General features: G+C 49.6%; 2 protein-coding genes across 3 annotated transcripts; both read left to right on the top strand.

Moving 5' to 3' along the window:
- The first annotated feature begins 593 nt into the window (after nucleotides 1-593).
- YOD1 (YOD1 deubiquitinase) lies at nucleotides 594-6,883 on the top strand. The gene is made up of 2 exons (XM_004616189.2): nucleotides 594-1,298; nucleotides 1,793-6,883. The coding sequence occupies exons 1-2, from the start codon at nucleotides 956-958 to the stop codon at nucleotides 2,494-2,496; spliced, it is 1,047 nt and encodes a 348-aa protein (XP_004616246.1). The 5' UTR covers nucleotides 594-955; the 3' UTR covers nucleotides 2,497-6,883.
- Nucleotides 6,884-10,573: 3,690 nt separating this feature from the next.
- C2H1orf116 (chromosome 2 C1orf116 homolog) lies at nucleotides 10,574-22,956 on the top strand. 2 transcript variants are annotated; one of them, XM_055128674.1, is made up of 4 exons: nucleotides 10,574-13,444; nucleotides 17,133-17,321; nucleotides 19,508-19,685; nucleotides 20,528-22,956. In XM_055128674.1, the coding sequence occupies exons 2-4, from the start codon at nucleotides 17,217-17,219 to the stop codon at nucleotides 21,949-21,951; spliced, it is 1,707 nt and encodes a 568-aa protein (XP_054984649.1). In that variant the 5' UTR covers nucleotides 10,574-13,444; nucleotides 17,133-17,216; the 3' UTR covers nucleotides 21,952-22,956. The 2 variants fall into 2 exon arrangements, with proteins under 2 accessions (XP_054984649.1, XP_004616282.2); XM_004616225.2 differs by lacking the exon at nucleotides 10,574-13,444 and having other exon boundaries at nucleotides 13,482-17,321.
- Nucleotides 22,957-24,503: the final 1,547 nt, after the last annotated feature.

Raw genomic sequence — 24,503 nt, 5'->3', positions numbered from 1 at the left:
CCTACCCTGCGTGGTCCTGCATAAGGGCCTCCTCGTTCCGGGGGCCTGGAAACGTGGCCTGACGTTTCCCTCACTTGAGCCAGGAGGTGGAAGCGCGTTTGGGTTTGAGCCCTGGCACCGCCCAGACACGAGCAACCCAGCCTCCCATCGGGACAGCGGCTCTGCACTTGCGCCGTCCATTCCGCACGCTGTGCCCCCTTCTCCGGGGGACCGCCGGGCTGGGCCGGCCCTTCGCGCAGCCTTGGCAGGCATGCCCGGCCCTCGAGTCCGCCGGTCAGCATCAAAGCGACTACTCGCTGCTCTGGGCAGCGAGCGAGGTTCCGCGGATGAGAAGCGGCCTCACGGTGTCTCGGTCTTTCTCCACTGGCCACAAAGTCCCGCAGAACAGCGCCGGCGCCCCGCGAGGCCCCACCAAGCCACGCGGGTCCCTTTGTACAGGTCTGTGCCTAGCACTGCGAGGCCGCCGAGTCCCGACCCCACCCCCGCACCAGCACTTTGCAGTGCTTTGTCCAGGTGTCGCGGGCCCAGCTCTGGCTGGGGGACCCTCCCTCGGGGTTCCAGCGTGGCTCGCCCACGCTAATCTCACTAGCTTTCTGTTGTGGTGGGTGGGCTGGTCATTGGGCCGCGCCAGGTGACCCCAGTGAGTCAGCGCTGGGGCAGCGCGACCCTGTCGTGCGTGGCCTTTGACTCACGGGCATCCTAGGCATCTCGCCGGACCTGGCACGGGCAGTTTGCGAGCAGCAGTTCACTCATTTCCGACCTCCCTACGTGCAAGATCACATGCCACTGCCGTCATCCGGGAGCATATATGCTGCCCACGGAGCCCAGTTCCGACCCGTAGGCACCCGAGCGCGCCGAGCGAGGCTGCGCGGACCCTTTAAGAGAGTTCGCGCCCCGGAGCGGGAGACGGGCGCCGTTCCAGGACGCGAGATCTGCCCGCTCGCGAGGCCTCGCGATGTTTGGCCCGGCCAAGGGCGGCCATCTTGGAGTCGGCGCGGCGGCCGGTTTCCCCGGCGGCGCTGCGCTCCCTGCCGCGGGGACCAAGGCGGGCGCCGCTGGGGTCGCGCTCGGGGGTGGCCCGGCGGGCACCATGTGGCGGCTCCGGTGCAAGGCCAAGGACGGGACCTATGTCTTGCAGGGGCTGTCCAGCCGGACCCCTGTGCGCGAACTCCAGGGCCAGATCGCCGCGGTCACCGGGATCGCGCCGGGCGGCCAGCGGATCCTCGCGGGCTACCCGCCCGAGTGCCTGGACCTCAGCGACGGGGACACCACGCTGGGGGACCTGCCCCTGCAGTCGGGTGAGGGCCGGTCGCCCGGGGCTTGCGCGGTGCTGGGCGCGGGGCGGCCCGGCCGCCGTCCGCCCTTCCCGGGCTCTGCAGGTGGCATCGGGAGCGGCCGGGGCACGTGCCTCCGTCTCGGGCGGCCCCTGGCGCTCGCACCCTTTGTCACTCGGAGCGGTGGTCGTTCCTGCCGCCTTACCCCCAGCTAGCGGCTAGCGGCTGCGTGAGGAGTAGCGCTGGACCCAGCCTGGGCTGCAGGCCTGTCCTTAGAGACCCCCAGCAGGGGCGGGCGCGGGAGAGCCCTGGCCCCTTTGTTTTACCGAGTTTGCAGCCTGAAGTTTGTTCCCATCTTGGTGAAGATTGCATAAAAAAAGAAGTGTTAACTTCTTCCAGAGCAGCTTTGATTCTTGATCGCCTTTTATCAGAATTGAGCCTTTCTGGTACCCCAGTTTATCTTTTAAAGTGAACAACCAGTTATCTCTGCAGCTTTGGATTTGTTTTCTTTTTAACAGGAGACATGCTGATCGTTGAAGAAGACCAAACTAGGCCCCAAACTTCGTCCACATTTGCAAAACATGGTGCTCCTAGCCACATCAGGGAACCCCTGCCCGTGCTGTGCAGGATCTCGGTCCCGGCTGACAACTCCTGCCTCTTCACCAGTGTGTACTACGTCGTGGAAGGAGGGGTCTTGAACCCAGCCTGTGCTCCGGAGATGAGGCGCCTCATAGCACAAATAGTAGCAAGTGATCCAGACTTTTACAGTGAGGCAATTCTGGGGAAAACAAACCAAGAATACTGTGACTGGATCAGAAGGGATGATACTTGGGGAGGAGCTATTGAGATATCCATTTTGTCTAAATTTTACCAATGTGAAATATGCGTAGTGGACACACAGACAGTCAGAATTGATCGTTTTGGGGAAGATGCAGGCTATTCCAAAAGAGTCCTGCTTATTTACGATGGCATCCACTATGACCCACTTCAGCGTAGCTTCCCTGACCCAGACACCCCTCCTCTGACCATTTTCTCCTCCAATGATGATATTGTTCTGGTACAAGCACTGGAGTTAGCAGATGAAGCTCGAAGAAAGAGACAGTTTACTGATGTGAACCGCTTCACTCTGCGGTGCATGGTGTGTCAGAAGGGATTGACTGGACAAGCTGAAGCCAGGGAGCATGCCAAGGAGACTGGCCACACCAGTTTTGGGGAAGTGTGACCTCTGCCCTCTGAGGGTTGAAGCCTGCTACCTCAGACCCAGAGGCTCTGGGTTCTTAATAAGCTACTTGTGTTCCTAAAGAACAAAGGACAGGATGCTTGAACCAACCTTATTAAAGCCACTAAGACACTGACATTCCTTGTTAATATTAAAAATTAGTGTGCAAGTTTACAGATGTGTCTACAGTGGTGATACATGCCCAATTTCTGCTGGAGTGATGGAATAGGTGGTCTGTGCTACGTGCTACACTGTCCAGAAGATTGCATGTTAGTGTTAGAGACTAGCAGCTGGCAGCATTCACTTGTGGAAGAAAACAGCTTCACATTGTGAGTAATGTGGACTGCCTCAGGTGAGGCTACTGGACATAAATGGCCGTGTCTGCAGTCATTGGGTCCTTAAAAAAAAACTTGTTAATAATTTCTAAATTATGAATTGATTCTTCAAATGGAGATAATCAGAATCATCAAACCTGATTTTGTATTGCCACTTGGTAGACTTTGTAAATGTACTTTAGTTCTAAGTACACGTGAAGCAGTTTTTACAGGGATGAGTCTTTTCCTTGGAAAAGGAATTACTAAAAACAGGAGCTCATAGTGCCTGATTTAGGGTTTCTTGTGTACAAGAGTAGAATAAATGAGGGAAAATGTGCCTGAGTAGCTTACTGAAGCTTTAAAAGAATGTTGGCCTCATGTATGAATGTGATTCATTTATTAATCTCGTATTTGGATGAAATTCTAAAAGGGTGTGTTTTTTTTTTTTTCAAATTGAGCTTCCCAAATTTGAGTGCTTGATTTTTCTTTTTTAATGTACAAATTTTCATGGATGGATTTAATTTAATCCTTGCCTTATTGAGCTTTCTCAGAATTTGGCTTCTTCCTGATAAGTAGATGCTTAGCCCTCTGCTGGGGTGGGGGGGGGCTATGCCATGGGCGTGCCCTCTGGGAGTCTCTTCACTAGGAGATCGTTCAGATAGAAGTTTTCTACCTCTTAATTCTTCTGAAGACCAGGGATGCTAGATTTGTAATTTGTCATGTGAGAAGATTTGATGTGGTGAAGTTTTATTATGATCTCATTTTTGTTCAAATGTCACTTAGGAAACCAGTGGGATACTTTCAGCATATCTTGGCAGGTATTTTGAAATTGATGTTTGCTTTTGATGCTGTCTTGAAGGCAGCCCTGTAAAGTCAAAGAACATGTAAGTAACTTAGGGGTAAAGTACCTTAATGAACAAATCACAAAGCGTGCTTGAAACTGTTAGGTGACATTAGTGTGCATAGCCATTTTACGCAACTTGAGGTGTTATGATGGATATAACTTGAAAGTGTTTGATTTTCTATGTTCTGAGCCTTAAAATAGCCCTTGTGAGTTGTTAATACTCAAATGTTTGGCAATCACAGTATGTACAAATGAATATTATTGAAAATCTCTTTATACTATCTGATGTCTAGCTTAAGTGGTTTGTGCATCGTTATTTCCCCCAGCAAATATTGTATTTAGAATCATGCATTAGAAATCCTACCACTGGGTAACATCTGACAAGTTGTTTTTTTAGGTGCTTGAGCCAAACCTGATACTTGCTTTCTGAAATTTTGAAAAAGTCTTATTCACACAACATATATATTAAGTCATTTATAATGTACCAGGCATGCATTGGTTTACTTCCCAGCAGAAATTCTTGTAACTTTAAAGTTGAGTATATTTTATCTGTATTAGATTAATTCTAACATATAGAACTAGAATAGGATTCTGTCATTTTAATTGTTTTTTGTTGGCATATTTAAGATTATACTTTTATAGCAAATGTGAAGTATTTATTCACGGGTTCTTATTTTATTCTCTGTGCCCTATTACCTAGGTTGTCCGTATACCAGTTGGTCACCAATATATTCAAGTCAAATGACTTTTTAAATTGATCCAACTACTGAGAACATTAATTCTTTAAATCATGTTCTAATCGTGTAAAATTGAAGAAGAAGCTGTATTTGCGGATTTAATAAGTTAAAAATCTGAGTTTGTGCTCATCTTAAACTCAAGCCTATAGTCACACAGAATGTAAGGACATTTTAAAAATAGCAATATACAAGACTTGGTATATAAGAAACTTTTAGGTTTGCTCTTAAACAGAATGAAACACATCAGTTCCTGTGCCATGTTTGACCACCACAGAGAAAATTTGTTTCAATGGTGGTTGTGCTTTTCCCGTTTCTCCCTCCTTTCTCTTACTTTTCTTTGGATTTATTGACTGGGAGAAGGGCTTTGAAGTCTAACAGGATTTCACAAGTTAAGATCAGTGTGTCCAGGGAATTTTGTAACTTAGTGACTGGGATGCATCATCTGCTAACAGGTCATAACTGATTTCTGTTTACTATGAGCAAAAAACAGGCCCCATGAAGTGGTCTTCCCTTGAAAGTTAGATTGTTGAGCTTGGCAAAAGTTGGCAGAAGTTAATAGTCATGCCATTTCCCAAAGCTCTAGACCCAGGAAAATCATGCTGAGGAATGAATGAGTATCTGCCCATACCCTGAGTGCCCATATCTAAGATGCTTATTGAATTTATTCTGTTTGGGCATTAGGATGAAATTAATTTCACGTTGCCCCAGGTTGACCTAGTTTCACTGTGTCTTTAGTGAGAACTTCAAAATGGGGAGTACAATAGAATGATCTTTTTATTAAATTAGGTTGATTGTAACATATTAGAACTCATGTTACTTCATGTGTTGACACGTTATTTTGCAGCACTTTAAAAGAGGTAAAAGTTTACATGTATGTCCTCTCCAGGGATCTTGTTACAGACTTAAAATATATTAAATGGAATTCCTTGAGCCTCTAATGATGTGTTCTTGGTCAGTTGCCTCATCAGTGTGTATTGTAACCAGTGGAACAGTGTTCTAGTGTTTTGATAAGGTGGAGTTCAGCTTCAATGGCTATTGAGCTCTGATGTTCAGAATGTTACTTTTCCTGTAATGTGATTGTTTTTATCATTCAGGTAATAAAGTATTCATATTTTCCCCTGTATCCCAGAAATGACTATAACACTCTGAGTGTTATATATTAAGCTGAGTCTTAATACTCTGTTTGCTTCTTGAGAAACTGAACTGTAAGGGAGATGAAATTTGAGTCAGGCTATAACAGTGTCATTTATAAGCAGCATTTTTTGTCACAGTTGATGTGAATATACAAGCTTATTATACTAATTTAAATGTTTTCCATTAAGAATTAGAATGTGTTAGCATATTTTGTCCAGCTTAAAAAAGTCCCCCTGATTGTGAACAAATGGTTTGTTTGCTTTGTTTTCCAGCTTCAGAAAATAGCTGTCATAGTTGATTGAAGGAGTGGTTATATAGGTGCTGAATATGCTGATATAGGCCTTGGTACATGTGAATTTAAGAGATTGCTAGACCACACTGTTTTATTAGAAATGGAGAGAACTAGGACACCTGGACATGCTCCTCCCTGTGACTTATGCTCTGGAGCATTTCCCAAGTAATGTCATTGCCACAGCGTACCTCCCCTATTTCTCAGCACAGAATGTAGCAGGACAGTGAGAGAGAAGCTTGACGTTAAAGTCTAAAATCATGATTATAAGCATTTTTCTTATAATGCCTGATAACTTTTTATACCTGTTTTTAAAAATACAATTCTGCATTAGGAGCTAATAATTATAAAGTTGTCTAAGTTGTAGGTCAACAGAAAGGTTCACTTAAGAACAATGTACAATTTTTATGACAATTACTATAGCTTAACTTTGAGTGGATGTCCAAGTGTTCAGTCAGTTGTTGCCCTCACATTGCTTCCAGGGACCAGTACACCTCATTCCTATCAATTCCCCCTGCATCCAGGTGCCATTCAGGACTCACTTTACAGGAGATAGGATTTTCTGGCAAAGAGTAACTACTTTCATTTAAAGAGTTAACTGAATTCAGCTTAAGATACACAGTGACTATAGCTGTCAAGAGCTGGAGAAGGACACTTCCTTCATTTCCCATGTTAGTGCAGTATTGCTGGAGGTTCCTGAAGCAAGAACGAAACCACAAAACTGAGGTTTAAATCTCTAGGACATGACTTGAAAAAATTAGGGAACAACAGCAACAAAAAATATTCTTTTACTTGGTATAAGCAAAATAAGTTTCAGTGATGAAGACAGTATGTGTTCTCTTACATAATGGTCTTTCATTTGTCAGCAATTTTCGAAGTTGATGCACTGCTCTTCCCTGGGAGATACCTGATTTTTTTTCCAGCTCCGGTGTGATTTTGCCACTCACTAAGAATTGTTGGTTTTATTTATGAAATATATGTGATACATATGTATATGTGCATATACATATATGTTTATGAATTGAAATGCTGTATGAAGTGACTGGAAGAAATAAATGAAGTAAAAATGTTATCAGCATGTTTTGTGAAGACCAGGGAACACCTACTCCACTCGTTACATCCAAAAAAAATTAATAGATCACTGCTGTGACTTCTATGCCATCTGCCCAACCTCAATATAGGTGGAATTCTTGTAATTTTGACAAGAGAAACTAGAATATTAGAACTAACTAATATAGTTGAAAAACTAACACCAGAGTGCTTTCAAAAACTTCTCTTTTTTGACTCCAGGCTTTCCAGTGTGTCAACTGTGTCTGTTGCTTGACAAATTGTCAAAGTGACAGGACTGGAATGCTTTCATTGACAATGATTGAGATAATATGAGCTTTGACAATATTGATATTTGGTTATTTTACACAATACCAAGTTGCTCAGATTGGTCATAGACTTTCAGTGAGTTGAATTTGAGGCAGAGAAGTAATAAAAGAGTTAAGGTTTGTATGTGGTTTTGCTACAATTTGGGTGAATATGCAGTATTTTCTAGACTTGCCTTCTAAGTCACAAAGTGATTTAAGTATTCAGAACCTAAAACATCTGCTTTTAATTTATTTAGCATCTAATTTTCAGTTCATTGCTATGTATTGAGGTTAAAGAGCTACAAATATTATCAAATACTTTAATAAAGGGGCCTTTTTAAACCACACCCACAGTATGTGGAAGAAGTAACATCCCCACTATAAAATGGTGTATTATATGAATATATGTACACTGATACATTCCATATGTTGGTGACCCTTAAGTACTGAAAATTTTACTATGCTTTTTACATTTTTTTCTAAAACTACTTGTTTATTTGTAGAGTAGAAATATTATTTTCTAGAAATATAGTATGCATTTATGCGCTTTCTACATTTGAGCTATATGATATGATTATGGGGTATTTATCTGAAGAGCAGGGCAATCCCTTCAGATATTGAAAACATTACTGCTATTCATTTAGAGCATAAATCTTTGAGTATAAAGGAGAACAAACATCCCAAGAAAATTAAGACAGCATTTCATCATTAATTGGATTAAATATTTTGGAGGTGGACTTAAAAGTGCTTCTAAAGTTACAGAAATCAGTAAATGTTCTTATGTTTTCCTTTTTTGCATAATATTTTTGCCATAGGATTTTATTTACTTTCTCATCTTTTTTCCTTCTGTAATTTTTTTTTCAAAATTTCATTATATTTTTTTAATTTATTTTTTAATAAGTGAATCACTGTGAGGGTACAGTTACAGATCTATACATTTTTGTGCTCATGTTTCCCTCATACAAAGTTTGAGAACCCATCCCTTCACCAGTGCCCATTCTCCACCACAAATAAACCCAGCATCCCTCCAACTTTCCCCAATCCCATCTCCCCCCCACCCCTTTTGTTCTCTGTCTCTAATTAGGTGTTATGGTTTGCAATAAAGATGTTGAGTGGCCATTGTGTTCAGTCTCTAGTCTACATTCAGCATGCATCACCCTTCCCCTGCATGGCTTCCAACCACATTTTACTTGGTGTTCCCAATAGTAGAAATAAGTACCAGGAGGTTGATTCCATGGCTTGGAAGCTGGCCCCACATTTTGGGGGGAAGGCAACTCAGAGAAGGGAACACCAAGTAAAATGTGGTTTTTACATCTTTTTAAAAGGGGAGTTTAGAAAACATTAAAGGTTGCTCTCACACAAACATTAAAAATATTTTTTATATAAGTATTTCTTTTCAGAAGACAGGTGAGTAAGTCAGGCCAAGCGAGTAGAGAGTCAGGCCAGCCAGTGAGCAGGCAGGCTAGGCCAGTGGACAGTAGCCAGCTGCTGTGCCTGAAGACGGCTCTGTCTTAGTGGAAACAGAGGTGGGGTAGGAGTAAGCCAGGAGAGCATAAGGGTGGGTCCTGGCACAGGACAGCACAAGACCAGGAGCATAAAGTGACTAGGAAGTAAATAGATAACAAAACTTTCATACAGAGGTGGATGAAGAAATGGAGAGGCAGGTGGGGCTATCTCAGGAAGTTAAGTTCTGTCCTATGAAGACTTCGGATTCACCCTCTACACTAAACACATCAGAATACACTAAGACAAGTGTGCAAGTGGTAGTGGTCTTTGTAAAATGAATTTCTGTAGCCTTTTCTCTAATGCTTGCCTGCCCTGCCTCCATCCTAAGCAATGAAGTCTTGAACAGAACAAAGAGTATGGAAATCTGGGAATAAGAGACTCATAAATCTCGAAAGAAAACAAGCTGCAGAGATGCTTCTGGACCCCAAAGTCATCATCCAGTTAAAAATTTAGCTCCTCGGGCTAGAGCGATAGCACAGCAGGGAGGGCGTTTGCCTTGCACGTGGCCGACCCGGGTTCGGTCCCCAGCATCCCATATGGTCCCCCGAGCACCGCCAGGGGTAATTCCTGAGTGCAGAGCTAGGAGGAACCCCTGTGCATTGCCGGGTGTGACCCAAAAAGCAAAAAAAAAAAAAAAAAAAATTTAGCTCCAGCTGTATCACCCCATTTAAACTTTAGGAGTGCGTGGCCACAAATGCAACTGCACAACATCTCAAACTCTACACCAATGATATACTAGAAGTAGCACACCACATTGGATGGGATATAAAATAGACGGCAACCAATCTTGATTAAAAAATGTTAACATAAATGGCTCAACCTGTAACAACACGTTAGTAATCTCTTATACACGGGCATAATTTCTCCAGGGTGAGATACAATAATCCTAACACTTTTCTAAGGAAATCTTTTTTGATCATTTTTAGCTAATTATTCGTAATAAGCAATACAAAATAAATTATGTAGGGCCTGTATTGGGGCCGACTTGGATGGTGGTTGGGAAAGTTAGAAATAATGGTGGTGGGAAGGTGTAATGGTGGTGGTGGGATTGATGTTGGAATATTGAATGTAATTATGAACAACTATAAAAATAAAATTTAAAAAAATCTTGGAACAGAGATGAGGTCTTATCTCAAGACATGGAAGTATCACAGTGAGTCTGGGGATATGACAGGTGCCAGGACAAGGGCAAGAGGACAGGTGCTGGGACAGAAGAGAATATGGGATGAAGACAGTAAAGAGGACAGATGTGGGGACAGAGTGGAGAGGACAAGAGGGAGGGAGGAGGAGGAGAGAGAGAGAGAGAGGGAGAGAGATGATCACAACATTTTGTCTGCCCTCTTCCTCCTGGGAGAAAGGTAAGATAGGGGTCCATCCTAGTTCTACATTGATTTTGTTTGTTGGGGGCCACGCCGACCAGTGCTCAGGACTTACTCCTGGTTCTGTGCTCAGGAATCATTCCTGGCAGGCTCAAGGGACCATATGTGGTGTTGGGGATCGAATTTGAGTTGGCCGTGTGCAAGGCAAGAGCCTATTAGCTCCAGCTCCTAAATTCTTATATACTGATAGTGAGCACACAGAGACTCTCCAGTTACCATTGGGTTGGCCTGAATTAGTGAATTCAGTTTTTTAGCAAATGTACAAGTAGCACAGTCTGAAGCTGGGTTGACTTCATGATGCCACACCTGAGTGAGATTCCAGCTGTCCTTCCTGCTTCCTCAGCACTATGTTTTTGGCTTTTTTTTGGGGGGGGGGGTCACACCTGGCGATGCACAGGGGTTACTCCTGGCTCTGCACTCAGGAATTACCCCTGGCCGAGCTCAGGGGACCATATGGGATGCTGGGATTTGAACCCGGGTCGGCCGCGTGCAAGGCAAACGCCCTACCCGCTGTGCTATCGCTCCAGCCCCTCCCTCAGCACTATGACCTCAGCCTTGTTTGCGTGTCAGCCTGATGTGATGTGCAGCCAATGTTTTTTTATGTGTTGCTTGCAGGGGACTAGGTGCTTCTCAAACTTGAGCAGCCCCGGGCAGAGGAAATGTGGGACACCATGTTTATTCCTGGCATCAAAGACTTGAATGGCTACAATTCCCAAACAAAAGGGGAAAGGATACCTCTGACTGTTCAAGTGGTCATTTCAGTGTCTGTGTGTCTGAAGTCCCCTTTGTTGGCTCTACTGCGTAAGCTGACTAACATCTATATCCAGACTTAAGCTCAGCTGCTACTAGCTCACACTGTGATCTGAGCAAGTTAGCCAGCCTCCCTGTGAGAGGCTGTGCTATAATAGCTGCCTGCTCTTTGGCTGCTGAAATAGAGTCGAGCTGGAGTGATGCACTAAAACACTTAGCCCAGCACAACCTGGAGCACGGCAAGAAACTTAATAAATGGAAACAACTATATGGGCACTGATTTCGGTTTCTTCCTGTCATTTTGTTCAAATGACAATCCAGAAAGAGGTCAGTTTCCAGATCAGAGTTGGAGCTCATCAAAGTGACTCCAGGCCCGAAGATTATCCCTGAAAGGCGGCTCCTTCCCCTCCTCATTTCAGGAGGCTTTACCTGAGGGTACAGGTGCTAGCCATGCCTTGGAAGGAGAAAGGAATTGCTAAGCTGGTTGGCAGCTTTCTTTATAAATACAGAAAGCAAGCTGTATTGATGTGCCTAGAGTCTGTAACTTGTGAGTCTTGGGAACGTAGCCTCACCTATTACCAGGATATGTGAGAGTAGCATGACGCCCACCTCCAGGTCCTAGCACCTTCCAACGTTAGTACCTCTAGCCTCAACTGCTCTTTCCCTCTGTAACCACTCCAGTTCTTGTCAAATCTCAGTCTTTTGGGGTCGTTTGTTCACACCTCACCTATGAGTAGAACCATCTGGCCCTGACCTACCTGCTTCACTGAGTAGGGCACCCGTTTGTTCCATGAGTGACTCCATCCTTTTAGTGGCTGGGCAATTTCCCATGGCATAGATAGGCCCAGGTCTTTGAGCATTTGGGTTGATTGTGTTTTCTGTGATGGGAGATAGAATGTTGATTCAGTTGCTGATCAAATGACTGGACTGTTTTTCATGCTGCTATGAAGATGGGAGCACACATAACCTTTTCAGTTATTATCTTTATAGTCTGGATAAATGTACAGGACTGGGGTCCCTGGATGACATGGAATATCCAATTTAAATTTTGCTTCCTTTTGGTTTGGGGGCTTGCTCAGAGTTGCTTGCATTCCCTCTCAGCTCTGTGCTCCGGGTGTGCCTATAAGTGCTCAAAAAACAAACCAGCACACATATTGGCAGTCCATGAAGCTACTCCCTATCCAGTCAGTCTTAGCTTTCTTTGTTGTTGTTGTTTTGTTTTTTGTTTTGGGGCCACACCTGGCAATAGGGATTACTCCTGGTTCTCACTCAGGAATTATTCCTGGTGATGTTTGAGGGACCATATGGGATGCCAGGGATCGAAACCAGGTTGGCTGCATGCAAGGCAAATGCCCTACCCGCTGTATTATTACTCTGGCTCCCATTCTTAGCTTTTCAAAAAGGATCCATACAACTCTTCAAGCCTGAATTCTCCCTGGAGCACATACCTCATTTGCTTGTCTCTGTTTCTTTGCTTGCTTTTTTCTACTCTGGTAAAGCCTGGTTCTCTTTCATATATGTACTTCTTTCGCTCCCTCCCCCCTCAGATCTTTCTCAGTAAGTTTCAATAAAACCTACCTTATACATAAAAAAAAATAAGTATCCATATAGTTTCCTATGGACTGGAACGATAGCACAGCGAGTAGGGCGTTTGCCTTGCATGTGGCGGACCAGGGTTCGATTCCTCCATCCCTCCCGGAGAACCCAACAGCTACTGAGAATATCCTGCCCACAGAGCAGAGCCTGGCAAGCTACCTGTGGAACATTCAATATGCCAAAAACAGTAACAAATCTCACAATGGAGACGTTGCTGGTGCCCGCTGGAGCAAATTGATGAACAACGGATGACAGTGCTACATGCTACAGTTTTCTATGAATCCTTGCCAATTTGCATTTCCACTTCTTGCTTTTATGTCTTAAAGTCCATTAGCACTTTCAATGAACCGGAAGTCTCAGGAGTGCTGCTCTATCTGCTCCTTCCTTCCAGAACATCCAAGCCACCTTTCAGGACAGGGGCCTTTGGAATGACATGATGGTTCCATTTCCCCAGAAGTTCAATAAGACAAGACAAGGACGTGAGTGGCACAGCAGGTGAGCTTCAGCCTGACGCTCTTCTCCTCCTCAATGCTGCCTTCGGGGTGCTGAGTCCACTTACTGGCAGCCAGGAAAGGCCTTGGAATGGAACCGATTGGGACTGGCTGGGAAAGCGAATAAGTAGCAAAACTAGGCACCAGCGGCTTCAGAATTTAGATTAGTGCGCTCTGCAGAAGCAGGCAGGTCTTCAGGGATCACGCAGACACGGAAAAGCTGCTGCCAGACTGTCTCTTACAACAAGATTCTAAAATAATAACCTTTGCCTGCCAACTCCCTTCCGCCTAATCACTGGAACAACCCTCCTCCTCTGCCTCCTTTTCCCTAAGAACTTCAGATTGGCTCCACCACAGAGAGGCACAGCACATTGGCTCTGCCCGGCCCAGTCCCGCCCACCAGGACCAACAGCTGGACTGAGGCAGGGTTTGGCTGGTGGGTGGAGCCCCAGGGAAGCATTTTACCTGTCAGGTAAGTTAGGAGGAGGTCAGAAGAACACAGGACAGGCCGGCGGCCAGGAAGAGCTTTCCCTTCTCTTCAGCCCTCCACCAAGAGGTGAGTTAATCACTAACCCACTCTGGCTTGCCCTGCAGCTGCAGTGCTGCTGTACGTGTGTGGGCGGGGGCGGGGGGCAGCGTGGGGAACGCTCTTCTTCGCCCCAGGTTTTCCTTCTGTTCCTTCCTCCCTGTTCTGCCTGGAGTCAGAGTAGGTGGGAACTTTCTTGAGTATTTTACGAAGACCAGCGCTCTGCTGCAGCTCTTGTCCACCTGCTATTTTGACGAGAAAAGAGGGGTAGGAGCAGTGACCATGGGGCTGGTGAGAAGACAGAGGCACCAGACCCCCCTGAAGCTCTGTCAGGAAAGTCTCAAGGTTTTGTCAAGTGTCCATCTCAGGTAAACCTTGCCTTGGGGTCCCCTGAGGCAAGTGTGGTGTCATCCAAGCTCTCAACTATTTGTGAGGCGGTTTGCAAGGGGGTGGGAAGTTGGGTTCACTGAGAAAATATCCACTCCAGTTGCCAGTTCATTTGATAGCAGATAACATAGATGGGGAGTCTAGTTTATGGGGCTCAATTAAACTGATTTTCCAGCACTCGGATCATAGTCGCAGAGGCGGGTGAACAGGAAGCTCCTTGGCCATGCTGTGATGGCAGCTGGGTTCGGCACCAGCATGCGGAGGTTGTGCTGGATCTTTGGCATGAGCTGGGCTTGTCGGCAGTGAAAATGGCCGGCTGCTCAGCAGGCTTCACTGTGCAGGGCGCCAAACTTCTTTTCCCTCCGACCACTGGCAAATAGGAGGACCTAACGGTGTTGTGTGCTCCTGGGAGGCCGGGCACAGCTCATAGTCTTCCAGGCACCTTCTCCAGCTCAAGGCACATTTCTGGCCACTTTGGAAACTACAGGCATACCTAGTCTAAGAGAAGCTCCTCTAGGGACCCTCAGCCGACCGGGTGCAGACTGTCAGGGGGAGAGCAACAGGGCCTCTAGTCTGCCTAGAAGGCAGCCAGGCAAGACCTCAGGGACCTGGCGCCTGTGCCCACCTCTCCTGCAGATGCCCCAGCTGCACATGCCTCCATGTGTTTGCTCTCTCCAAGGCTCGTTGGTGCAAGTGCAGTGGTTAATATTTAATGCCTGCGCAGGAATGACTGGGCTGTGAGCTCTCAGTCCATCCCCTTGTCTCCAAGGAGGTCAAAGGTTAAGAGATACCAGACTCCCCCGCTTGAGTGTTGTTCTCAGACTTCTCACCAGGCAGGAACCAGGCCTTGATGACCACCCTGAAATAGACCCCAAGTTTCAAGGTTGTAAAGTTGGTGAAAAGAAATGTCCAGACCAAGTGAAGCTGGCCAGAGAGAACAGAGAGACTAGCCACACTTGAGGCATAGCAGGGTGCCAGGTGGGGCGGCAGGTACTGAGTCTTTTTCAGGGTGATTTACAGATTAGGTCGAGAGTTCAGAGTTTATGGGGCTCAATTAAACTGATTTTCCAGCACTCGGGTCATAGTCGCAGAGGCGGGTGAACAGGAAGCTCCTTGGCCGTGCTGTGATGGCAGCTGGGTTCGGCACCAGCATGCGGAGGTTGTGCTGGACCTTTGGCATGAGCTGGGCTTGTCGGCAGTGAAAATGGCCAAGTTGCATAGGTTTCTTTGAAGTTCTCTCTCCTTTAGACACAGCTGACATTGGGACAAAGTTGTGACCAGAACAGCAGTTTCCGGTGTTCCGTGGGAGGGGAGTGAAAGGAAAGAGTGATCCTGGGCTCAGGTGTTTGGAGGGTGAAGTGGGGGCACCTGCAGGCACGAGGCTGATTTCTTGCATGGAGCCAGGTTCCAGGCTGCCCTCTGCATGGCCGCCTGTAAAGAGCTGGGCTCTATCCCTGCTTGTCCCAGACAGGAGAGCAGAAAGAGCTGGAGCAGAAAGGATTGTCTCTGCCTGTCTGACCAACCCATGCACCAGAACGTGGCCACTCCAGGATAAGGCCGGTGAAGCTGCCATGGTGCTGTCTCTTCCAGCTGCTCCACTTTGGAAGGACAGAAGTTCCTCATGCAATGGGGAGTGGCCTGGGCAGAACAAGGGCAACCACTTCCTCCGAAAGGGAGAAGTGGCACCTGCTCACCCACTCCTAGAGATGATTAGATGAATTGCAGTGAATCACCTTATCACCTTTAATATTGACTGACTGATATTTCAGATAAGAAAATGATCCAGAAACTGAACCCTTGGATCCACACTGCCTTTCTCAAAATGATGCCTTTGTCTTGCATAGTTTTGCAGTCCTCATACTTCACAAATGCTCACAAATGTTAGTTTGACTGAAAGGATTGACAGAATTCCATAGAGCCACATATTCTCTGGGAAGTAAAATACTTAAGGGATTATAAAAAACAGATGGAGGGGCTCAGCACTCAGTACAGGCCAATGCCATGCGCGAAGGCCCCCTCACACCTTCATGGCCAATCCCAGTTCAGTCCCCAGGCATCATTAGTGCAGCCCTGGAGGCCTCAGGCCCTACTGCGGTGGTCCAGGTAGCCCCCAGCATTTCAGGGTGGGGACAGACTGTATCCTCAGGTCCTTGCACAGAGTCCCACTCATGGGACTCCCCAGACATCCTGAGCGCCTCTCAGATACCTTAAGTAAATGAATTAATTAAATAAGATAAATGAAGAGCGAAAGGAATCTATCATCTCAGCAGGCTCACTCACCCAGTGTTTTCTGAGCATCTCTGTGTGACTAGGTAGAGGGGATGCCCTTTGCTGCAATGCTTTCTGACTTCCAGGGACCTGGTCTTTCTCTTCAGTGGCTTATTCTTCTCTTTCTGCCCCCTGAGGGCCTCTTTCCAGGCAGAGGGGCCTTGTGCTTGCCTGTTCTATATCATTGGCAGACCAACTCACCCAGTAAAGCTAAATCCGGCTTTGGCACTAAAGACACTTATTGGCAAAAGCCTATAAGACACCTTCCCTGGAATTCAAGTCCCACATCCCAATCTCAGTTGGAACAGACTTTTCTAGAGCATCTTACCTAGAATTGTGGGTAGGGAAAACAGTACAAAGTACGGCCTGTCATGGGGGTTCTTGAGGCTCAGGGTCAGGCCAATGGCCTTCCCATTCTTCCTTCCTCTCCTTTCTGTTTGACCTCCGAACCACCTTTTAAACCAGGTGTTATTAGAAGTTCTTTTTTTTTTTTTTTTGCCTAGAAGAGTCTCACAAACAGGCAGTCGGAGCCCTTGGGACAGTAAAGGGAAAGCCCCGGCCCTGGGCATGGGAGCCAGGACCTCTCAGCCCTCCCCAGCCAGTTCCTTCAACACACATCAGGAGCCTCCTTGGGAGCCAGCAAGGGGAGAGGGCTGGAACCTGACTCCTGAACTAGTGAGAATGCTGCTCCACAGGCTGCGGTCACCGTGGCCAGGTGCTGTCAGCACAGGGCTTCAGCGGGAGTGCCCCAAGTTTCCACGCGCTGAGAGCCAGGGATCCACCAGGCTGTCTTCGGTTGACACCTGCACACAGCAGAGTCGAGATTTGAACATAGACGTCTCATACGAGAGAGGTCTGGGAGACAGTGGTCCCGAGGAGTGAGGTCTCCCCTGCCCGGACCCTCCTCCCACCCTCACTGCAGCTTCTGTGCGTGTGGGGCCATGCGGGGCCTCCTCGGGGTGGTGCTGCCTGTGGCCCTTCCTGCTCGCTGTCTGCTTGGTGTTCCTGCCGTATGCTGCCCAGGGCTGGGCTCACACGTAGCTCTCTGATCCTTCTCTTTCAGGCCGGCTGGGGACTTCTCCGCTTCTCTTCGCTTCCCCTCTGGGGGCCGCTTTAGCTGCCCCTGCACCGCACCTTGCTTCCGGCTATGCCTGAGAAGGAGCCGTGGCTGGTGGGGCCTGGCTCAGCACCCAGGACCCAAGTTGGCAGCTGTGACAGAATGAAGAGCTCCACCTCCGCCTGCTCTGGATCTGTATGTACCTCAGTGCTGCTGCCTGCCCTGCCCCACCCTGCCCTTTCCCCACACAGCCCCACCCTTGCTCACTGCCCTTGGCCTTTCGTCTTTCTGTCAGATTATGAGTCACCCCTGGCTCTAGAAGGAACAGGTAGAGACAATTTGGGGAGTGGGAAGAACGCCGAGATTTCTGTTTCCTTCCGCTGGGTTGCTGAGGGAGAGCAGGCCGATGGTCTGAAGCTGTGTGGACACTAGAATCACAGGGACCCTCACAGGGTCAGAAAAGTGTCAGAGAGTTCTCATGGGAGAGTTGGGCCCGTGAGCAGCTTTGTGATGAGCAGCAAGACCAGAGACCTGCCCTCAGGAGCCCCACAGACCCGGTGCTTGGTCAAGAGTCTGTTGGACCTTGGGCTTCACTTCTTTACCAGCCAGGTGCCTCTGTTTTCAGAGGGATGAAATATTACCTCTGAATATATAAGGTTCTCAGAGGCAGTAAGCCAGAGGTCTTGCCACAGCTCTGGGTTAAAGAGGAATGGCAAGGCAGTGTCGGTGGCTGTGGGACTTCACAGTCCCTGCATCTCCTTCTGCCAAGGCTTAGAACAAAGCACTTCTCCTAGGCCTGACTAACCATGTTCATGAAGCAGGCGCCAATGTTGGCAGTGCTGACGGATGACCCCAAGTGGGAGTCCCCTATGTCCTTCATGGCCTCACATGTCACCAGTCTTGGAGAGGCAGGTTGCACTACTTTACAAAAGAGAGAGAGCTGTCCACAAACGTGAAGGCTAGCTAGGGCATGCAGAATAGCAGGACTGGGAGAGAGGTCTCAGGTTTTTGTTGGAACGCAGCACCGCTGATGCAGAGAATCTGGGTGCAATTTGGTTTGAATCCGTGATGGCTGGGATACAGACATTCTCCTAGTTCTGTGAGGGTGAGTCTGATGAGTCATTCCTAACCACTGGACAGGCAGTGTAACAGGTATGGAAAGTTTCTGAGTGAATCATCACCAGAGCAGAAATTCAGAGCTGGGTTTTTTTGGCAAGTCTTCCAGAGGGTGAGAGCAGTAAAAAAGCAACTCGATTCAGGAGAGTTCTGGTCGGTCCAGGGCCTCCAAGAGCTGATGTGTGTTTTCTTGACCATGTGGGTCTCTCAGCCCCCATGGGGGAGCACAGGGCCTCAGAGGCAGTTCCCACCAGCCCACCCTCACCTACTCCTCCCCCCCCCCCATATCACCTGGTTCTCCTGTGGATTTGCAGAAGTGTCCCAACTCACAGGACAAGGGTGACTATACCAGAAGGGAATGCAGCAACATCCCTTCTCTGCTCTTTTGATTTCTCTCCAAACTCTCCCGTGAGAACGCTCTGACACTTTTCTGACCCTGTGAGGGTCAGGAGCCATCTGAAGTGACCTGATATGTTCTCCCATACATGCTGCATGCCCCTAGAAAAGAATAATGACCTTGTTGCTGCCACCTTCCTACCACAGCCTGTGTGCCTTGTCCACTCTCCTTAGCCCAACCTTTCAACCCTCCCTCTGATGTTAATATTTGCTTAAGAAGTGCACACTTATTTGAATATTAGCCAGGACCAAATGCCATAAAAAAATGTAAATACACCAAGGAAGAGATCCTGTGTGGAATGCATTTCAGAGTTACATGTAAGCAGGCTCGCCTGTGTCTTGCTGTCTTCACTGCCTGGCTTGGTAGCATCTCTATTTTGTCCTCAAACTGTCCTTGACATGCCAAATATAGTAAGCATAAATACATTGAAAAGTAACTCCATTCAGGTTTAAGGTCAATTGTATCTCCCATGAAAGTTAGTGCTCACTATATCAAAGATGTAACAAGTGCCATCCTTGCTTTAGGCACCACGAGGACTCAAATCTGGGTCTGCCTCTGATCTGGGGTCCCCAGGTCCCACCTAGAACCAAGTTAAGGAAGTTTTCTGATCACAGTGAGGGCACAGCCACCTTCCTTCTGCCAGGCCAGCCAGAAGTGCTGTGCTTGAGGGAGGGGCAGCCGCCCACCTGTCTGTCCTCCTGGCATCCAGGACTCAGCCCCCTGCCCAGTCCTGCTGGCAGCAGTTTCAGGCAGCCTTGCCAGCAGCAGGCAGAGAGCCTGGTGGAAACCTTCTAGCCTTTCAACATTCCTTCCTCATGAAGGTGGTTCTCACCCACAGTTTCTGTAGCTCTCTCTCCCTCCCCACCAGAGTGACGGCAGCTACGACTTCCTGTCTGCCGAGGAGAAGGCGTGCCTGCTCTTCTTGGAGGAGACCATTGGCTCCCTGGATACTGAGGTTGACAGTGGACTGTCCACAGATGAGTCTGAACAGGTCACGATCCCTCAAGCCCCTGCAGCTCTGCCCACCACACAGCCCACATCTCAGGGTAAGAACCGCTCTGGGCAGCATCTCCACCAAACCCTCAGAATGGCCCTGCTGGGTCCTCTGCTCTGGGGACCACCCTCTTGTATGCCTTCCGCTCCAAGGAAGCCTTGTCCCAGTGGGGAGAGCGTCCCCTCAGGGGACCTCCCACCTGCCTCTGGAGCCTGGGACTTGCTGGGTGTGACCAGCTCCACCCTCCTGTGGAGAAATGCTGAAGAGATATGGCCAGAAGGGTGGGTAGCTGGGAGGGCTGGCTGGATGTTCCTGGGGAGACCAAGTCAGTTTGTGCTAATCTCAAGGGCCCAGAACAGCAGCTTTGGGAGATAAGAAGAGGGCCCCACTCTCTCCCCAGTGCTGAGCCAGTACTGAGGACACACTGAGGGAAGTCACAGTCCTGGGTGGCCCTGAGCCTGGCCCAGGGACACCTCTCTGGAAGCAGGGGTGCTTGCTCACTGGTGCATTCACTGAGCAGGCTGGTGACAATGGTCAGGGTCTCCCAGAGACTTATTCTCTGGGAGGAAAGAGTCCCCAGGCCCACATCACTCAGGCAGGAGCAGAGTGACCTTCAGAACCAACCCCTCAGCTGCTTTTAGAAGGTGAAGGTGGAAGAAAGAGGACCTGGTCCAGCTGAGCCGAGCCACCCGCCACCCCACAATGGTCAGCACTGCCTGGTGGCCCAGAGCCCAGAGAAGGCTTGGAGGGCCCACAGGGAGCTCTGTCTCAGTCACCGTGGCTGGCATCCTGGTTGTCAGGGTCTGTTGGTGATGCTCATCGAGTCCCAGATAAGCCAAGCCCCCACGCCCCAGCCCTGTGCTCAGGTCTCACTCTGCTCTCCTGACCCTACAGGCTCTCCAGAGGGGGAGGCGCCTCCACCAGTCCCTGAGAAGGGATCTGGGCCTGAGCACCATGGTGTAGCCCAACCTGGCCGGGCCTTCTGCACTGGCTCCCACAGCCTTCCCAGAAACATCAATATCAACAGATGCCATTCTCCAATAGGCAGAGCCCCTGAGGCTGCGGTCCACCCTGCAGGAGCTTCTGAGGGGCTTTTCTGGGCACCTGACCGGAAACAGAGTGCCACAGTCCCAGCTAGAGAGGCAGTACTGGGCACAGTTCTCATTCCCCCTCCAGAGGGGTTCCGGGACACCCAGCCTGAGCTGAGCTTGGAGCCTCAACTGCCCTCAGGACCAGGGCAGCAGCTCAGTGCCCTGCAGAGAAAAGAAACTCGGGCAGAAACCATGGCCCAGAGAGCCAACGAGTCAGGAGGTGCCTGGCCTCCTTCTGCAGCATCCTCCCAGGACAGAGCTCAAGAGACTGTAGCCAAGTCAGGGAGTGATCCAGAGACCCAGCTGGCCCTCACCACCGCCCCCAAGTCCCGGAAACTGCCTCCAAACATTGTTCTCAAGAGCAGCCGCAGCAGCTTCCGTGGGGACCCGCACACCTGGCTGGCCCGTCCTTCTGAAACTGCCCCTGGAGACTCTGGCCTGGCCTCCCCATCCCTGCAGGAGCAGAGGCGGGCACGCCGCGAAGCTCTGGAGAAGCTGGGGCTGCCCCAGGACCAGCAGGAGCCTGGTGCCCACACAAGCAAGCTCAGCAGACTCAAGGATCCCCATGCTCCAGGCTTGGCTCAGCCTGCAGCACCCACTCAGCCCACACCCCCCAGACTGGCCCCTGGGGCCCCCCAGGTGACCCCTCCAGGGAAGGCTTCTGCCCAGGGTTCTTTTGCAGACAAGGTCTGGACTCCTGCCCAGGATCCCGCTGCAGGGGAGACTCCAGTGCTCTCATCCAGGCCGGTTCCTATTCTGAGGTCTCTGGGAGCTCGGAGTCCCCCGGCTCTGCAGAAACTCGGCTCAGAGCTGCCATTGCAGGAGAGCGGCCTCCCTGGCTCAAGGCAGATGAGCTTCAAGTCCAAGACTCTAGAGCGGTCAGGTGTGGGCCTGAGCAGCTCCCTCTTTGCAGAGAAGGGCCCTGACCCCCAAGCCATCAGCTCTCTGGAGAAGGCCTCCTTCCTGGACAAGACCTCCCCCATTGCCCAGCATCGCTATCGTCCCCGGCCTGCCTCCCTGGGCACTGGAAAGGACTTTGCGGGCATCCAGGTGGGCAAGCTGGCCGAGTTGGAGCAGGAGCAGACCTCCAAGCACCTGGCTTACCAGGGACAGAGCCGTGACAAACTGCCCCGCCCTCCCTGTGTCAGTGTCAGGATCTCCCCCAAAGGGGTCCCTGATGAGCACAGAAGGGAGGCTCTGAGGAAGCTGGGCCTGCTGAAGGAGTAGGATGGTGGCCAGCAGGGCCAGAGGACCTCGCATTTCCATGAGGTGCCTTGGAAGTGCAGGGGAGAGACAAACCTATGCACACGTATACTCAGAGCAGCCATACCTGCTCAGTCCACATCCCGAAGATGACTGCCACAGGAGGTTTGTGTGGATGTGTGCGCAAGCGTGTGTGAGCGTGAGTGTGTTTGTGTATAGTGTGTGTGTGCAAGTGTGAGAGTGGATGAGAATGAATGAGTGTGAGTGTGTGGTGGGTGTGTGAGCAAACATGTTGGTGGGGGGGAGTGTGTGTACATGTGAGTATGGGTGAGTGTTTTGGTGAATGTATGTTAATGTTGGTGAATATGCAGACATATGAGTGTATGAGTGGACTTGTAAGTGTGGATGTGAGAGAAAGCTGTGTGTTTAGAGGCCCGCTTTGTTGGAGATACCATTGCAAGTGGTCAGGGTTCACCATTGCTGGACATGGGGTCCCAGGACCCCTGTTAGAAATGGGATGGACTCAAGCCTTGCTGGATCCTTTCTCAGGCCAGATCCTCTGGACCAGGGTCCCAAGAGGAGCAGGATGTATCCTGTAATTCGGATTCTCAGCTGGCAGACAACAGAAGAGCCCTGTGTGTTTGTGATTGTGGTACGAGTGACCTCAGGGCACATGTCTGCGTGGGGTGGGTCCTGTGCACAGAATCAACAATTCCACAATAAAACATGTACGAGTCTCACTCCTTGCTCCTGTTCTTCCTACTCCTCATCCTCCTTTAGCCAGCATATCCCCATGCCTGTGGGGCCAGTCTCCCTCTGCAAGGAGCCGGAGCCCAAGCGCTGAGACCTGTGCAGACCTTGTTGATGTTGTAAATGATATTCATCTCATCACTCATCACTGGCTGACCTATGTGACCCACAAGTTTCTAAGGGTGCCTAGACAACACTCAACCAGTCTGTTGAGGATAGTGACTGCCGGTGTGAAGGATGACCCTCCACGGTCACTGCCTGAGGAGGGAGCAACTGTCCACAGAGACTGTCTGAGGAGGGGGGTGACTGTCCATGGACACTGAGGAGGGGGTGATTATTCACTGACACTATCTGAGGAGGGGGTGACTGTCCATGGACACTGTCTGGGGAGGGGGTGACTGTCCATGGACACTGTCTGAGAAGGGGGTGACTATCCACTGACACTGAGGAGGGGGTGACTGCCCATGGACACTGTCTGAGGAGGGGGTGGCTGTCCATGGACACTGTCTGAGGAAGGGGTGGCTGTCCATGGACACTGTCTGAGGAGGGGGGTGACTGTCCATAGACACTGTCTGAGGAGGGGGTGGCTGTCCATGGACACTGTCTGAGGAGAGGGGTGACTGTCCATAGACACTGTCTGAGGAGGGGGTGGCTGTCCATGGACACTGTCTGAGGAGGGGGGTGACTGTCCATAGACACTGTCTGAGGAGGGGGGTGACTGTCCATAGACACTGTCTGAGGAGGGGGGTGACTGTCCATAGACACTGTCTGAGGAGGGGGTGGCTGTCCATGGACACTGTCTGAGGAGAGGGGTGACTGTCCCTAGACACTGTCTGAGGAGGGGGTGGCTGTCCATGGCACTGTCTGAGGAGAGGGGTGACTGTCCATAGACACTGTCTGAGAAGGGGGTGGCTGTCCATAGACACTTTCTGAGGAGAGGGGTGACTGTCCATGGACACTGTCTGAGGAGGGGGTGGTTGTCCATGGACACTGTCTGAGGAGGGGGGTGACTGTCCATAGACACTGTCTGAGGAGGGGGTGGCTGTCCATAGACACTGTCTGAGGAGGGGGTGGCTGTCCATGGACACTGTCTGAGGAGGGGGGTGACTGTCCATAGACACTGTCTGAGGAGGGGGTGGCTGTCCATAGACACTGTCTGAGGAGAGGGGTGACTGTCCATGGACACTGTCTGAGGAGGGGGTGGCTGTCCATGGACACTGTCTGAGGAGGGGGTGACTGTCCATGGACACTGTCTGAGGAAGGGGTGACTGTCTACGGATACTGTTTGAGGAGGGAACTACTGTCCATGGACACTGTTGAGGAGGGGATGACTGTCCATGGACACTGAGGAGGGAGTGGCTGTCCATGGACACTGTCTGAGGAGAGGGGTGACTGTCCCTAGACACTGTCTGAAGAGGGGGTGGCTGTCCATGGACACTGTCTGAGGAGAGGGGTGACTGTCCATAGACACTGTCTGAGAAGGGGGTGGCTGTCCATAGACACTGTCTGAGGAGAGGGGTGACTGTCCATGGACACTGTCTGAGGAGGGGGTGGTTGTCCATGGACACTGTCTGAGGAGGGGGGTGACTGTCCATAGACACTGTCTGAGGAGGGGGTGGCTGTCCATAGACACTGTCTGAGGAGAGGGGTGACTGTCCATGGACACTGTCTGAGGAGGGGGGTGACTGTCCATAGACACTGTCTGAGGAGGGGGGTGACTGTCCATAGACACTGTCTGAGGAGGTGGTGGCTGTCCATGGACACTATCTGAGGAGAGGGGTGACTGTCCCTAGACACTGTCTGAGGAGGGGGTGGCTGTCCATGGA

Source organism: Sorex araneus, chromosome 2, assembly GCF_027595985.1.
Source record: "Sorex araneus isolate mSorAra2 chromosome 2, mSorAra2.pri, whole genome shotgun sequence".
NCBI lineage: Eukaryota > Metazoa > Chordata > Mammalia > Eulipotyphla > Soricidae > Sorex > Sorex araneus.
This window is presented reverse-complemented; position numbering and strand designations above follow the sequence as displayed.

Coding starts and splice junctions, on each gene's coding strand:
- YOD1 (XM_004616189.2), top strand. CDS start 956: ATGTTTGGCCCGGCCAAGGGCGGCCATCTTGGAGTCGGCGCGGCGGCC. Junction 1,299..1,792: donor GGACCTGCCCCTGCAGTCGG/GTGAGGGCCGGT, acceptor TCTTTTTAACAG/GAGACATGCTGATCGTTGAA.
- C2H1orf116 (XM_055128674.1), top strand. CDS start 17,217: ATGCCTGAGAAGGAGCCGTGGCTGGTGGGGCCTGGCTCAGCACCCAGG. Junction 17,322..19,507: donor CCTCCGCCTGCTCTGGATCT/GTATGTACCTCA, acceptor CCTCCCCACCAG/AGTGACGGCAGCTACGACTT. Junction 19,686..20,527: donor CACACAGCCCACATCTCAGG/GTAAGAACCGCT, acceptor CTGACCCTACAG/GCTCTCCAGAGGGGGAGGCG.